The following is a 13,019-nucleotide window of genomic DNA, read 5'->3' as shown; positions in this document are numbered from 1 at the left end:
ACTCGCCAAAGTCAATCAGATAGTTGGCGTGTTGCCTTACGTGCATTTGCTTGTACCTTGTGTGTGTATTTGTGACAGCGCGTGATCGTATCTGTGTGCGCTTCTCGCCATCGTGGCCGCCATGTTAGCAGCGTTGAATGAGGCCATCAATTGGTCCCTTTTCTTGATCAAACGCGGCGTGTAAGTGCCTTGAGCTGAGATATAGTATGTAGGAAGGCTGAAAGCATGTCACAATGGCCCCCGCAGGAGCCGCCATGGATGCCCGGTGTCTGAGCGCCGACATGGAAGTCAATGAATGATGGGCTGCATCTCATGTCTCTAAGCCTTGGCATACTTTGCCTTTGAAATACCCTGAATGTCATTCTTTCATTCGAATGTGGTGACTTTTACCAAGGCAAAATTCTGACCAAAAAACTCTGTGTACTTGCATGGCAAACAGAAGCAAGCGAGACATGCGGCGCCCCCTGATATCGCATGTCCTGTCTGACCCTAGCATCATAGTACTAAATCTAGTAAATAAACATAGAGTATAATGAGAACAAACTCCTTAACATACAGTGCTGAAGAATAACAATGCGCCTTATAACTCGATGCATCTTAAATAGAGAGAGAGAGAGAACCGTACATATTGCGCCTAATAATACGGTGCGCTTGATGGTCCGTAAAACACGGTGATGTCATCAATAATCAATAAAAAAAAAACGAAGGTTTCATCCGACATCCTCAGATTGTCTCATTGTATCATCCAGCTTCCTCCTTTCCTCGCCTCCTCACTCATATAAAAAGCAGCTTCTGCTTGGCAGGCGTTTTGTGTGTGTGTGGTGGGGCGGGGGCCGGGGGGATATTTCTAATCCGCCGTGGTGTTCGTCTCACAGGCCGCCACAATGTCACAGGAGCTTAATATTTGCAGCGATTATTTGCTTGTTTTATTGGACTCGCGGGCGGCACACTGACCCGCCTTTATCCCGCTGCCGACGTCCATTTGAAAGTTGACTACAGTAATCCAGCGCGGTGCTAAATCCCGACGTGTGGCTTTCATCGCCTGCCATCCATAATGGAATGACATCACACCAACGACAATGTACACACATGGCTTTCTGACAAATATTGATAGCTTTTATATGACGGCCTCTATAATTAGTCATCATATTACACGCTATTTATTTATTGGCCGTATGCAACCTGCAGCTTGTGGGCCATATGCGGGCCACCAAAGCAATGGGGTAGAATATGCCAACCCTATAATTCAATAAAAATTCTCATCCATTGCAACCACCGTAAATTAAATACCTTGTCCAGTTGGACTTGTCACCTTTGAGTGCCCTTTAATGGCCCTTTTCCAATTTAATCTTCTTATTCATTGCCTTTTAATATATTATAATGTAGGGGGGGGACGGAACTTGGTGATGATACAATGAATAGTTTCAAAGTATTGTTTTTAAGAAATGGTTGAAAAGTTTTTTTTAATGTGTCAATAGTAGACATTTTTAGCTAATTATTTAATTTGTTTTGAGGATGTCAACCTGTGTTGTCTATTTTTCCCCCAATATTTATTGTCTCAGAACAATTGAACCAGATTTGAAAATGTACCTTTTTGTATTTACAGTATATGCAAGTTGTAAGTGAACTGTAAACTGAGACAGATGTGATTCGTTGCACATGTGCTCTTTTTCATCTGTATGAAAAAAATAAAAAGCTCGAAAAATAACTATTATAATAAGGTAACATTCTGTACCGTCCTCCCTGCTTTTGCATTTTTAACGTGTGTGCGTGTGTGTACGTGCAGGCAACAACAAGGAGGAGGAGGAGGCCATGATGCAGGAGTGGTTCATGCTGGTCAACAAGAAGAACGCCCTCATCAGGAGACAGAACCAACTCTCTCTGCTGTACGTTCAAGTCGCGTACTTACTCTCTCATTGATTGACATGAAATCAATAGAAATGTGCACATTATATGCGTCTGTTGCTCGTGTCTGCGCATGTATGTGTGTGTACTCAGCTGGTCCACACACGCGCGCGCACACGCACATTTGCACGGATGTCGAAGCGTGCGAGCGGCGAGATTGAAGTATTCCTAATCACATTATATCACGACCAAAGAGTTGGGGGGAGGAGGGCGTTTAAAGTGGCCAATTGACAGAAGGGCTTATTATGAGGCCTTTGTGGTCCCTCTTTGTGCGGGAAAGACGAGCGTCAAGGACAAATTCTATTAGGGCTCATTTTTTAATATGGCTGAAAGAGGAAAGAATTGAATTTGTGCCACACACACACACGCGCACGCACACACCTGCCGTGATGTCATTTCACACAGACAGACACACCGACGGCTGTGTGTATGCGTGCGCGGCACTAGATTAAAAGTGTGAGAAGGTTCCAGCAAGTGTGGCAATCGATGTTTATTTATGTGGGCGTCCTGCCGTAATGATTTAGTCATTAACATATTGATGAACTTTGCTCCTCCCTCCCGCCTGCAGGGAGAAGGAGCACGACCTGGAGAGACGCTTCGAACTACTCAACAGAGAGCTCAGAGCAATGCTGGCCATCGAAGGTAACGTGCGCGCACGCACACACGCACACACAGATGCATAGCCGGCGCTGGCGCGCTGCCTTCAGGCGCTGCTCGGAATGCACATTGACGCCAAAATGGTTCAGGATGTATCTTATCAAACAATATTGATACGTGGAATTCAGCAGTATAGTGAAGCCGTTTTTTAAAATGTAGTTGTAACATTCAGAAACTCATTCAAGCCTTCCTTTCGTGCCTGTTCTCACTCTGTCTCACCAAGTTCTCGAAACAAGAGACTAGCTTGCGTTTGTCACTCCCGGTTGAAGTTGATTATTATTTATTTTATAAACAGACACAAAACAATAGGAGAATTCATCAGTGTTTATTTGAACAAGAAAATTGTTCAATTTCATCTGCTATCTTAATGGGAACTATAGAAAGACTAATGGAAATGTACAAAAGTGTACATTATACAGTATACTGGTGCCTTGAGATACAAGTGACCCAATTTGGAAGTTTTTGAAGATACGAGACATCATTCGGCCAATTGTTTGGTTTGAAATTTGAGATTGATTTGAGATTTTAAAATAAATCCATAACTTCAGGGTCCCAAACGACCCCTAAATGGTGGCAGTTTGCCGCTAAAAATTGAGACACTACAAGTAAATTTTTCATCCATCATCGCTTGTGCAACCGGTAAATTTACAAATGTATTGATTTATTTTTTAATCTTAATTTTTGGGGGGTTGCCGCTCAGCACTTCAGCCCTTTTTATCAGAAATACAGTAAAAATCAGTGGAAATGTGAACATTTACACGAGTCTTTTTGCAGCGCGCACCCCAAATTTCGGGTTAGAGGCCACTGTGCTCCTAAAAAAAACCCCAACAACTTCGTCTCGAGCTCTGAACACCTTAAATTCTGCTAATAGCATCGGTGTTATAACCCTTTTAAGAAACGTCATATATTCCTTATCCTCTGCAAAGAACGACTGATATTACTGCGGCTTACTGAGGAGCTTTGATGTCTCCATATATAGCTGTCTAGATTATAATTCCCCCAGGTGGACACATCATGCACACAAGAAGGAGCAGCACAATGCCCATTGAATGGTAGCAGAAAATGTCACCCCCCCCCCCAAAAAACAGTTTTATGATGTCATAACTGTGTGTAGAGGGCTGATTTTATTAAAACATTTGAGGAAAGGCGAAAACAACAGTACACAACAATACTCACATTCCATCAGTAGTGTTTTCATGAAAAAGCTGGTGTGTGTGTGTCCGCGTTATATTGCGCACTTTGGTCATTCTGTGTTGTGTGTGTATGTGATGAGCTTGATGTTAATTGTGTGGATGTGGATTAGATTGCGGTCCTGCCAGGGATTTCACTGGCTGATACTTGATCAATGCTATCGCGTTTCCTCGGCCGTCGAGGCCCAACTAGCCGATGCTTGATTGCAGAACCACGCTGCACTTTTTATTATCCAAAGCGCGTTAAGCATCCCACCGCCATTGTGTCATATCAAAGTTGTCGGGAGCCAAGTGGAGCTGGGAGCGTCCAGGGGAAAGTTTAATCCCCTTCGACGTCGTCCTCTTTGGCAAAATGAACCTTTGGCCAATCAATGCTAATTGATTTTGCTATTCGACATTGACCACCCCGCCCCACCATAAGACCACCACTCCCCTCGACAGCCTCCATGCGACCATTGTCATTTCACTGATAAGCTACCTGCGCCATCATAAATCAATTGTAATTAGCACGAGAGCAGAGGGGGAGGGGGGACTATGGAGGGAGGGTGGGGCAGACATGCATAGTCGAGCGGGAGCGAGCGAGCACGCCACGCTGGCTTCCGTTTTAGTTATTTATCGTATCGAGCTGCTTTGTCGATGGTGTCACTCAAATGTGCGTGTGTGCGTGTGCGTGCTTTTGCGTGCGTCAGTGACTCTTATTTGGTGCTTGGTCAGGCCCATTGAGCGACGGCCAGGCGTGAGAGCGATTGTCGATTTGGTTGGCCAGTCCATCTCTCTCTCTCTCTCTCTCACACACACACACACACACACATCCAGACGGAGATAGACCTGTACAAACACATACACCCCTCTAAAATAATCTAAGAGTCATACACAATTTCGTATTGCGGCAAATAGCGGTCGCCAACATTTATTTACTTAATTGCAGAAGGCGGAGGCACATTTCTGAATAGAGTTGTGCCTTGTTTTATGGGTGTAATTTGCTAAACTAAAAACACTTGTAAATAAATAGTTTGTGCATCATGATAATTCAATGGGCATAGTGATGCTCATTCTGGTGCGAGTGCCTTGGCCAAAAGCGCACAGTAAGATGCATACAGTCATACTCCACATAGATGTGATGATACAGTAAGACCATCTCAACTAACTGGCAATAGATAGTTGCGAAGGATAAAGAATATATGCCTGCTAGAATTGTCGTATGGTCGTTTTACATATGTTTCTATTGCCTGCGATCAAGGTTTATAATTATGGCGACATTCATGCTTGGTTATTTTTTCACTAGCCTATGATATTTTGTATTGTACGTTCGGTATAAGCTAGCAATCGCTCGGTCTAAAAAAGGGCTGCGAGGGACTACAAGGAAGAAATTTGTGACAGGAACATAATGACTGAAATAATAAACAATACTGGACTCCGCACAAGATCATCTTTTAAACTAAGCTTTGGGGCATATAATAGGCTCCGTGCAAGACTGTTTACGGTGTTCAAACAGGCTCAGGACTAAACCGCTGAGGGTCCCGTTTATTTGTCTCAAGTGGATAGATAACTCATGCAAGACTGAGTTGAAAAACGGTGAGACTCCCACAACAATAAACACCGACACTCACAACATTGCTTAGTGACAAAATCAATCTGTAACGTCATTAGAAATGGAAGAAAAAGGTTGGCGTCTATTTGAGGGAGGTGTTTATCTGTGTTAATTGGGGCGTGCCGTCTAGTTGGTTGAGGGCCAATATTTGAGGAAATACGGTAAACACCAAGCAAATGCTTACGTGGTGAGCCGTATGACATGTTTGGGGAGGCGTGCAGATAGACATTTTGTTGTTGTTGAGAGTGTGTGCGCGCGCGCGTGTGTGTGTGTTTTTGCGCTTGTGTGTGTGTTGGTGGGATGCCAGACGGGGAAATGCCATCTGTATGCCACGCTCTCATCTCACCGCCACAAAATTGATCCACTATGGCCTCTTTATCTGCTTACACATTCACACCTCTGCTTCTGAATGTGTGTGCGTGCGTTTGTGTGTGCGTGCGTGTGCACGCTTGTGCGTGTCTGTGTGTTGTAAACCAGGCGCCCTCTCAGCATCTAAAAGGGATTTATGCATAGTCGGGTCCTGGAGTTTTTCCTGTTACGCTTTGATATGATAAGCTGTTTTTTTTTATATGTTTAAAATCAATATGTAATCCTATGCAGGAGCTTAACACACACACACACACACACACACACACACACTCACACTCACACAAAAACACACACGCACAGAGTTTGTAAATCTATTTGGGCTTTTGTAAGGCACGGGGGGGGCGGCGCCTTGGCCTCCATTGATTAGCTTGACTGTGGAATGCGATCATATCGGTGAGTTTTCATGATGTCGCCGACTCTTTCGGGACGGATGGAGTCATATTTATTTTGTGTGTCAGCGTGGCGAGTATATGCAGCAAGATTGTTCGCGTTGCTACGCAGCTAACGTTTAGCCAAGGACGGCTGCCGTGTTTTGTTCTCAGACGATTTGCTGCCCTTGCATCTTTCTTTTTCCCTTTTTGTTGCTGGTGCTCGACAAAAGCGCCAATAAAACCAGAAAACTAATTTAAATAAATTGTTTTAAAACTTGGGAAAAAACACCCCCCCCCCCCCCCAAAAAAAAAATCATGGTTCCAATGTACATACAAACAATCAAGTAACAGGCGTATTTTATGTTTGTACCTCTTCCGGGAAGAAGCTTCTGACTGGCGAAAATTAAATACTTGAGTTTTACCGCCACCTTTTTTTGTGCGGTCAGAGTTTTTATTGTGATGAAAAACGTTTTGTTTTGTTTTGTTTTGTTTTTTTAGTACCTACATGCTTCATAAACGTTTGCTTTTGTTTCTCCGTTTTTTTGAGTTTTGGTTTTCAAATAAGGATTTTTTGCGGCATATTTATCTAAAATGACGAAGCAGATTTTGGTGGGCCTTGGAATGCGTAAAAAAGTCTTTTTTTTTTTTCATGTCACAAAAGTGATTTCAATTGCACACATTTGGAAATACATGATTTGCATTTTTATGATCCTAAAATGTTCCTGGAATTTGCGGACACAGATTATGTTGTGGGGGGGAAAAAATGAATATTTTTGGCGGGGGTCACAATTTTTTTTTCTCGATTTAAAAACAAAGCAAACATTGTGGCGATTTATTATTTTCATTTCAATATTCCCCTTTTCTGCAAATTTACTTTAGCGCGTCTCTTCCGGAAAAACACTCCTCGCTTGTGATTGGCTGAAATGACAACTTTGAGTTGGCGTGCCACCTGTTGCTTTGCCGCGCACATTTCATCTTCACGCCACGGTCGGGTCACGTCAAAGCTGACAGCTTTTACGTCTGTCTCTTCTTTACCGCTGACACTTTTTTTTCCTCTTCCATTTGGATTTTAGCCAACATGTGCCAGGCGGGGAGACGCCAAAACGACGGAAAGAAAAAAAGCGAATTGTGTTGCTTCTTATGAAGCAAAGATCAACGTCTCCTTACTTGTTTGGAGCGCTCTTTTCTCACATGAATGCATTGGGGTGGGGGGGGGGCGGTTACATACAGGCCTGGGGGGGGGCGGGGGTTATAGGGATTGGACCAGCGCATTCTTGTGTGCCTTGTGCCGACTCACATGGTTACCAGCGCCGTGCTCGGCCAGACTTAATCTGAATATGCAGCCACCGTGCCAACAGTGGGCAAGGTTTCCCCCTATGTGGAACCTCTCCGTGAGGGGCGGGGTTAATGTGTGGGTGGGTGGGGGGGTTGCTGCATAACGTCTGCAGGGTGTTGTGTTCCTTGGCGGGTGTCTCCTTACCCAGCCTGCTCTGCTCTCAGCATCTCTCATCTCCTCTCTTTATTGTTTACCTTCCTAATGAGGGGGGCGGGACCGAGAGATGGTTGATTGACAGCACCATGCCCCCAACCCTGATCTCTCCCTCCCCAACACACACACACACTAAGCTGCACGCACCAACTTTTGGGCTGAGAGGAGCTCTGAAGATGATTTTCTTTTCCCAGCATTCCACTCTGTTCTTGTGGGAAGGTTGTTTTTTTTTTTTTTTTTTTTTTTTTTTTTTTTTGTGTGTGTTATTGTTTTAAACTTTCTGTACCACCGTGTTGTGAGGCAACTTTGTTGCTGAGGATTTGGGTATATTGGACACATCTAGCTGAGAATGGCGACCGAACACCTGTAAACTATTCCTCTTTCTACATGACTTTGTCTTTTTAAATATAGAGGGAAAAACTGCCCACAATTTGAGAAAACGTGCCCACGTGCGATGGACCTTTTTCATCATGTTGTGGCCTCACTGCTTTGGGATTACTGGGTCAAAGATGCATTGACCCAATGAGAACTGAGTATCACAGAACTATTTTTTTTCGACACGACGTACTCTTGATCTGTTCTTATTCTTTCTTTAAACATAAATTGTGCAGTGTAGGGGGTTCATTTGTCACCGTTTGGCATACTGGCTGTGAATTGTGCAGGAGAGCGGACACATTTGCACAAAATGGCTGTGGGGTTTACATTTCTCCCTTCAGAGTAAATTTGTGTGGTTTTTTTTGTTTTTTTTTTGGGGTGGGGGGGTGGCAAGCAAGAGGACAAATATTGGAACTGTGTTCATTTCGCTCAGTGCTCCGCTTCAAAGTGATGACATGGACCAATCAGGAGTCTGCTCAGACCTTTTTGGACACCCCCCCCCACACACACACACACACAGGCAATAATCAACACAACCCGTTTATTTTTAATCATGTTGGATACATGAATTGCTCAATCAATATGTCTTGAACTATAAATGGGAGGCGAGGTGCTGACGTTCAAGTTGTCTGCCAATGGGAATTTTTTGTGAGCCAATCAAATGTTTTAATTAGCGGCTCGAGTGATTAGAATGCCGTGGCGGGGCACGTGGTCTTTTCTGTGTGGCACCGGGGGCGGATGTGAGCCCCTGTGGACGCCCCACCCCCCGTCCTCCTCCTCCTCCTCCTCCTCCTGGGGCAAGCGGATGGGGATTTGGTTGGGGGTCCTACCTGAACCCCTGTGAGAGCCCGTGGGGGCCCTTCCTGTTCAGACTCTGGAGACCGGAGTCAGGAGGGATGATGGGGGTGGGGGGGGGGGGGTGCCCCCCCCCCACCTTTTTGTTTGGTCACTTGTTTACAAAAAGTGGCACATGATCAGCGTGTCGTTGGTGATGACTCAGTCATGTACATCAATTCGAGAAACTTCTTCCGTGCACTCCCATCACTTTTTGGCATTTGAAAAAGCCAAACCTTTTGAAAAAGAATTCTGTGCTCTGATGTTTTGAAGTAACCTGAAGACCATCCTTGAAATTATTGGCAATTAAATACAATTTGTGCCAAAAATAAATGCCCCCTTACATAAATGCTTCCCGTTTTCCCACGAGGGGAAAAAATAAAATGCAAAGAAAATACAAAGATAATGTGGAGAAAATTTCCCAAAAAAACACAAATATTACACACAGAAATTACAACTCAAAACTATCAGATGAAAAATGACAGTCCCTCAAAGTAGCAGCAACTCATTTCATTTTATCCCAAAATAAATTGACATCAATAAAAATGGCTCAATTTTCCACATCATGACGAAAACGTAACGAAGAATGCGTAAAGAGAAGATGGAAAAGTTCACCAGTAGAACATTGGACTGAAAGAAGAGTGCCATATTAGAATCAATCCTTCCACAGAATACTGAAGCACTCAATGGAAAAAAAAATACAAAAATGTTGGGGGGGTTTTTTTTCATTCGCAACTAAAGACAATTTGTGCTCTAATAAATTGAAAAGTAAACACCTCTCTTAAATAAATGCCTTCCTTTGCTGTGTTGGGGTGGGGGGTATTGAAAACATAAAAACAATATTGGATTGAAAAAAGTCACAAATTTTTAACCACATTTAAACTGTAGCCCTGCAAATGAGTAGTTGTCATTCCCTTTGACGTTTCAACATTTCACCCTCCTAGTTTCCCGTTGGTCAAACGTCCTCATGCAGTTAAACCCCAACTCATCCACTTTTCTTGATGTCCGAGCTTTTCGAGGCACCCCCCCAAATGTGACGTTTGAGGGAGAGGAAAAAAAAAACCGCTGCCTCTTGTTGACAGTTTGTCATTGTGGTTCGTGTTGCTTTTTGTGCCCTCAGACTGGCAGAAGACGGAAGCCCAGAAGCGTCGTGAACAGCTTCTGCTGGACGAGCTGGTCCTTCTGGTCAACAAACGGGATGCCCTGGTCCGGGACCTGGACGCCCAGGAGAAAGAGTAAGTCGCAGGCGCACGCTAGCCCTGCTCCGATACCAAATGCTAACATCATCATCATCAACCAGCAGCAGCATCTCCTAAGCGATGAAAAAAAAAAGTCATTCCCAGGGGAGGCCATTGGAAGTACCTTGACGACATGGCCCCTCTTTCCTGTCAAGACTCGAGAGATCAGTGTCTGTACTGGGGTGTTCTCACCTCTTTGTTTACAAAAGTGACGATTGATCAATACAGTAAACAAGTCCTCGAAATGATTTCTTGCTACTATAAGGAAGCGCAGTGCACATTATTTCCTCAAATAGTCTGTCCCTAACATCTTCAGGAAATTAGACCAAGGATAAATGCCTGCCTCAAATAAATGGCTCTTTTTCATGCCAGAAAAAGAAATCGCAATTCGGAAAAACAAAACGAAGCGTAATCTGTCATCGATGAACGAATAAACCTTTCTTCTGAGGGTGCAAAAGAGAGTCATTTATTTACAAGAGCCGTTGCGTTGATTGAAGGGAGGCATTTAGTTTTGTCTTCTACCGCTCATCTTAGGGACAGTCGCCATTTGAGGAATGTGGTCGTTGATGGGTCTTATCGTTGCCACACAGATTTGGAAGATGTCGCCGCTGTGCTAAATTTGCAGTTTGTTGTAAGCCAAACAGCAAAAATCGTGTTTATGATTTAAGAAAGCGTTATTGGGAGATGAGTCGATTCGGGTTGATTCAGTGGCATTACGATTCGATTCGAGACGGCTGAGTTCGAGAGGGTATGATGCAATCAGTGTCTTGTTGTCCTTCCTATAGCAGGTTTCGCCAACGAAAGATGATTCGATAAGTTTCTCGATGTATTTTAAAGTGGAATGATTGGATTTGGTTCAATTTGATGCATTCACATCTTTGAAATCCAAATCAAAATTGATTTTCCAATTCAAATCATTTTTTGTTGACCTGTTTTGTTTTTTTAATCCCTATGTTCTTTTGATTTTCCGTTTTTGACATTATTTTGATGCTTTTTATCTAATTTTGATCCTGTTTTGGGGGGGGGGGGGGGTGTTTTGGCATCAACCTGAATTTTTGCTGTTTTTTTTTGCCTTTTTTTTTTACGTTGCTCTTTGTGTCCATCACAGAGCCGAGGAGGAGGATGAGCACCTGGAGAGGACGCTGGAGCAAAACAAAGGTAAGATGGCCAAGAAAGAGGAGAAGTGCATCCTTCAGTGACAACACAACAACGTCAAGAGCAACACGAACAAAAGGATTGTACGCGTGGCGTCATGTCACCTTGTTTGGTGGGTTTACCATTTTCATGCTTTAAAAGCGGTACTTTTACGGGGATTTTTATGGGTATTGTGATGTAAACGGGAACGGTCCAGGTACAAAAATGTCTGATGTTTTGGTTTGATTTCTGATTTTGGACAGTGAGCAGGTGGAGTTTTTCAAAATCAAAAAAAGAGGTCAAAAAGGTGTTTGTATCTTTTATTTCATTCACTTTGCATCTTTTTACTGTAAAAAAAAAATCTTAAATTGTCCATTACTACTTGTTATTTTTTTTCTTTTGCTTGAATGCAGTTTACCAAAAAAGAAAACATTTTTTTCTCACGAAACTTTTCTGTATATTTTCCTCATAAAAGCTTGCAAGAATATGCTTTTTTCTCTCAAAGAGTCATGCAGTCAAAGTTAAAAGAAAGTCTTATTTATTGTCCTATAAGCTGCTTGTATGTAAAACTACTATCACTTTGTTTTCCTGTTTGAATTCCTATTTATTGAGGTTTGCTTCCACGTGTATCTTCTTCTATGAGCTCTCACATTTTTCACTTTTATTTATTCCACTGGCTTCAAGACCAACCTTCAATAAAGTCCTTGTACATTTCATACTCCACTTAGACTTGCTTCCAGACTTTTAAAATTGTTTTACTCAAGATTTTTACATGTTTTGTAAGAAAAAGGGTGGGTTTCTTGAAAACTTTTTTTTTTGTAAAATGGTGGTTGAAACATTTATATTAGTTGAATTCTGACAAACTGAAATAGTCGAACATAGCTTTATTCTTTTTAAGATGTATTTTTGTGTCATTGTTAAAAGTGGTCCACTGAACACAAGTATCAACTCAGTTTTTCCCCATGCTGTTTAATTCCCCAGCGAGTTAACTCGTCACTTTGATTCACTTTGATTGAGCATGCTGGTCATCGTCAATTGCACCATTCCAAATTTTACATGAAAAAAATAGAAAATCTAAAATCTTCGTGACTTCCACAGCTCCGGTGCTCCACAGCGGCACGCTGGCGGAAGCGTAGCTGGCGAGGAGGCGCTGCGTGGCGGCCTCGTCGCACTCTGATTCACCCCCTCCCTCCGTGTCTCTCGTAAGGAAGGCGAACAAATGAAGAGTGACAGCACACCTCTTCTTCCTCCTACTCCTCCTCGTTACTCTAACTTTCACAATATTAATCAGCCCCACTTGACTTTGTTTTATTACACTTGTCACATCAGGGATTAAAATTAATAGAATAGATGAATTAAAATGGGACAGTTGAGGGGGGAGGGCCCTTTTTGATTGTCGACTCGGATGACGCTGTCAAAATATTTTTGTTCCGTCTCCTAATTTATTGCACACTGGCACGATTATATAATTGAAATTATATTTTTAATATTTTGTAAAGTTTTGTATGAATTAATTAATTTCCACGCACATTTATCGAAGAATAAAGAATCCTTACCAGCCATTATTGAAATCTCAAAAAAAAAAAATCCTCTCGTACGAGTAAAAAGAATCCATATCAACACATCCATAGGCCCCACGTCCACGACCGCATCCACTGCACTGGTGCTGCTCCATCCTGCGGATGGATTTATGGAAGTATAGATGGATGAAGGAGGGATGGAGGGAGCAACTTTTCCCTCCTCCTTCTCCTGGCCGCCTTAATCCTGAGTTTTAGCGGCTCAGAAAGGAATTCAAGCACAATTTGGGATTAGACAAATAATCTTCGGGACCAAAAAAAAGAGATGCCTGATTGCTTGATACATGTA

At 42.9% G+C, this 13,019-nt stretch overlaps 1 protein-coding gene and 1 long non-coding RNA gene across 5 annotated transcripts in view; one reads left to right on the top strand and one right to left on the bottom strand.

Moving 5' to 3' along the window:
* ehbp1 (EH domain binding protein 1) overlaps positions 1–11,876 on the top strand; it is a 105,383-nt gene extending 93,507 nt beyond the window's left edge. For all 4 annotated transcript variants that reach the window (XM_086121883.1, XM_086121884.1, XM_086121885.1 and 1 more), the window contains 4 exons: positions 1,787–1,886; positions 2,474–2,547; positions 9,902–10,016; positions 11,128–11,876. In XM_086121883.1, the coding sequence (XP_085978009.1) occupies positions 1,787–1,886; positions 2,474–2,547; positions 9,902–10,016; positions 11,128–11,218 (380 nt within the window). In that variant the 3' untranslated portion in view covers positions 11,219–11,876. The remainder of the gene's footprint in view (positions 1–1,786; positions 1,887–2,473; positions 2,548–9,901; positions 10,017–11,127) is intronic.
* Positions 8,472–12,833, bottom strand: LOC147199037 (uncharacterized). The gene is made up of 2 exons (XR_015102026.1): positions 12,710–12,833; positions 8,472–9,996 (listed from the first exon to the last, which is right to left on the bottom strand). It is a non-coding gene; the product is annotated as an uncharacterized LOC147199037 (long non-coding RNA).
* Positions 12,834–13,019: the final 186 nt, after the last annotated feature.

This window comes from Hippocampus guttulatus, chromosome 10 (assembly GCF_054856545.1).
Source record: "Hippocampus guttulatus isolate MCC_2025c chromosome 10, RoL_Hgut_1.0, whole genome shotgun sequence".
Lineage (NCBI taxonomy): Eukaryota > Metazoa > Chordata > Actinopteri > Syngnathiformes > Syngnathidae > Hippocampus > Hippocampus guttulatus.
The sequence above is the reverse complement of the archived record's forward strand: the minus strand, read 5'-3'. Positions and strand labels throughout refer to the sequence as shown.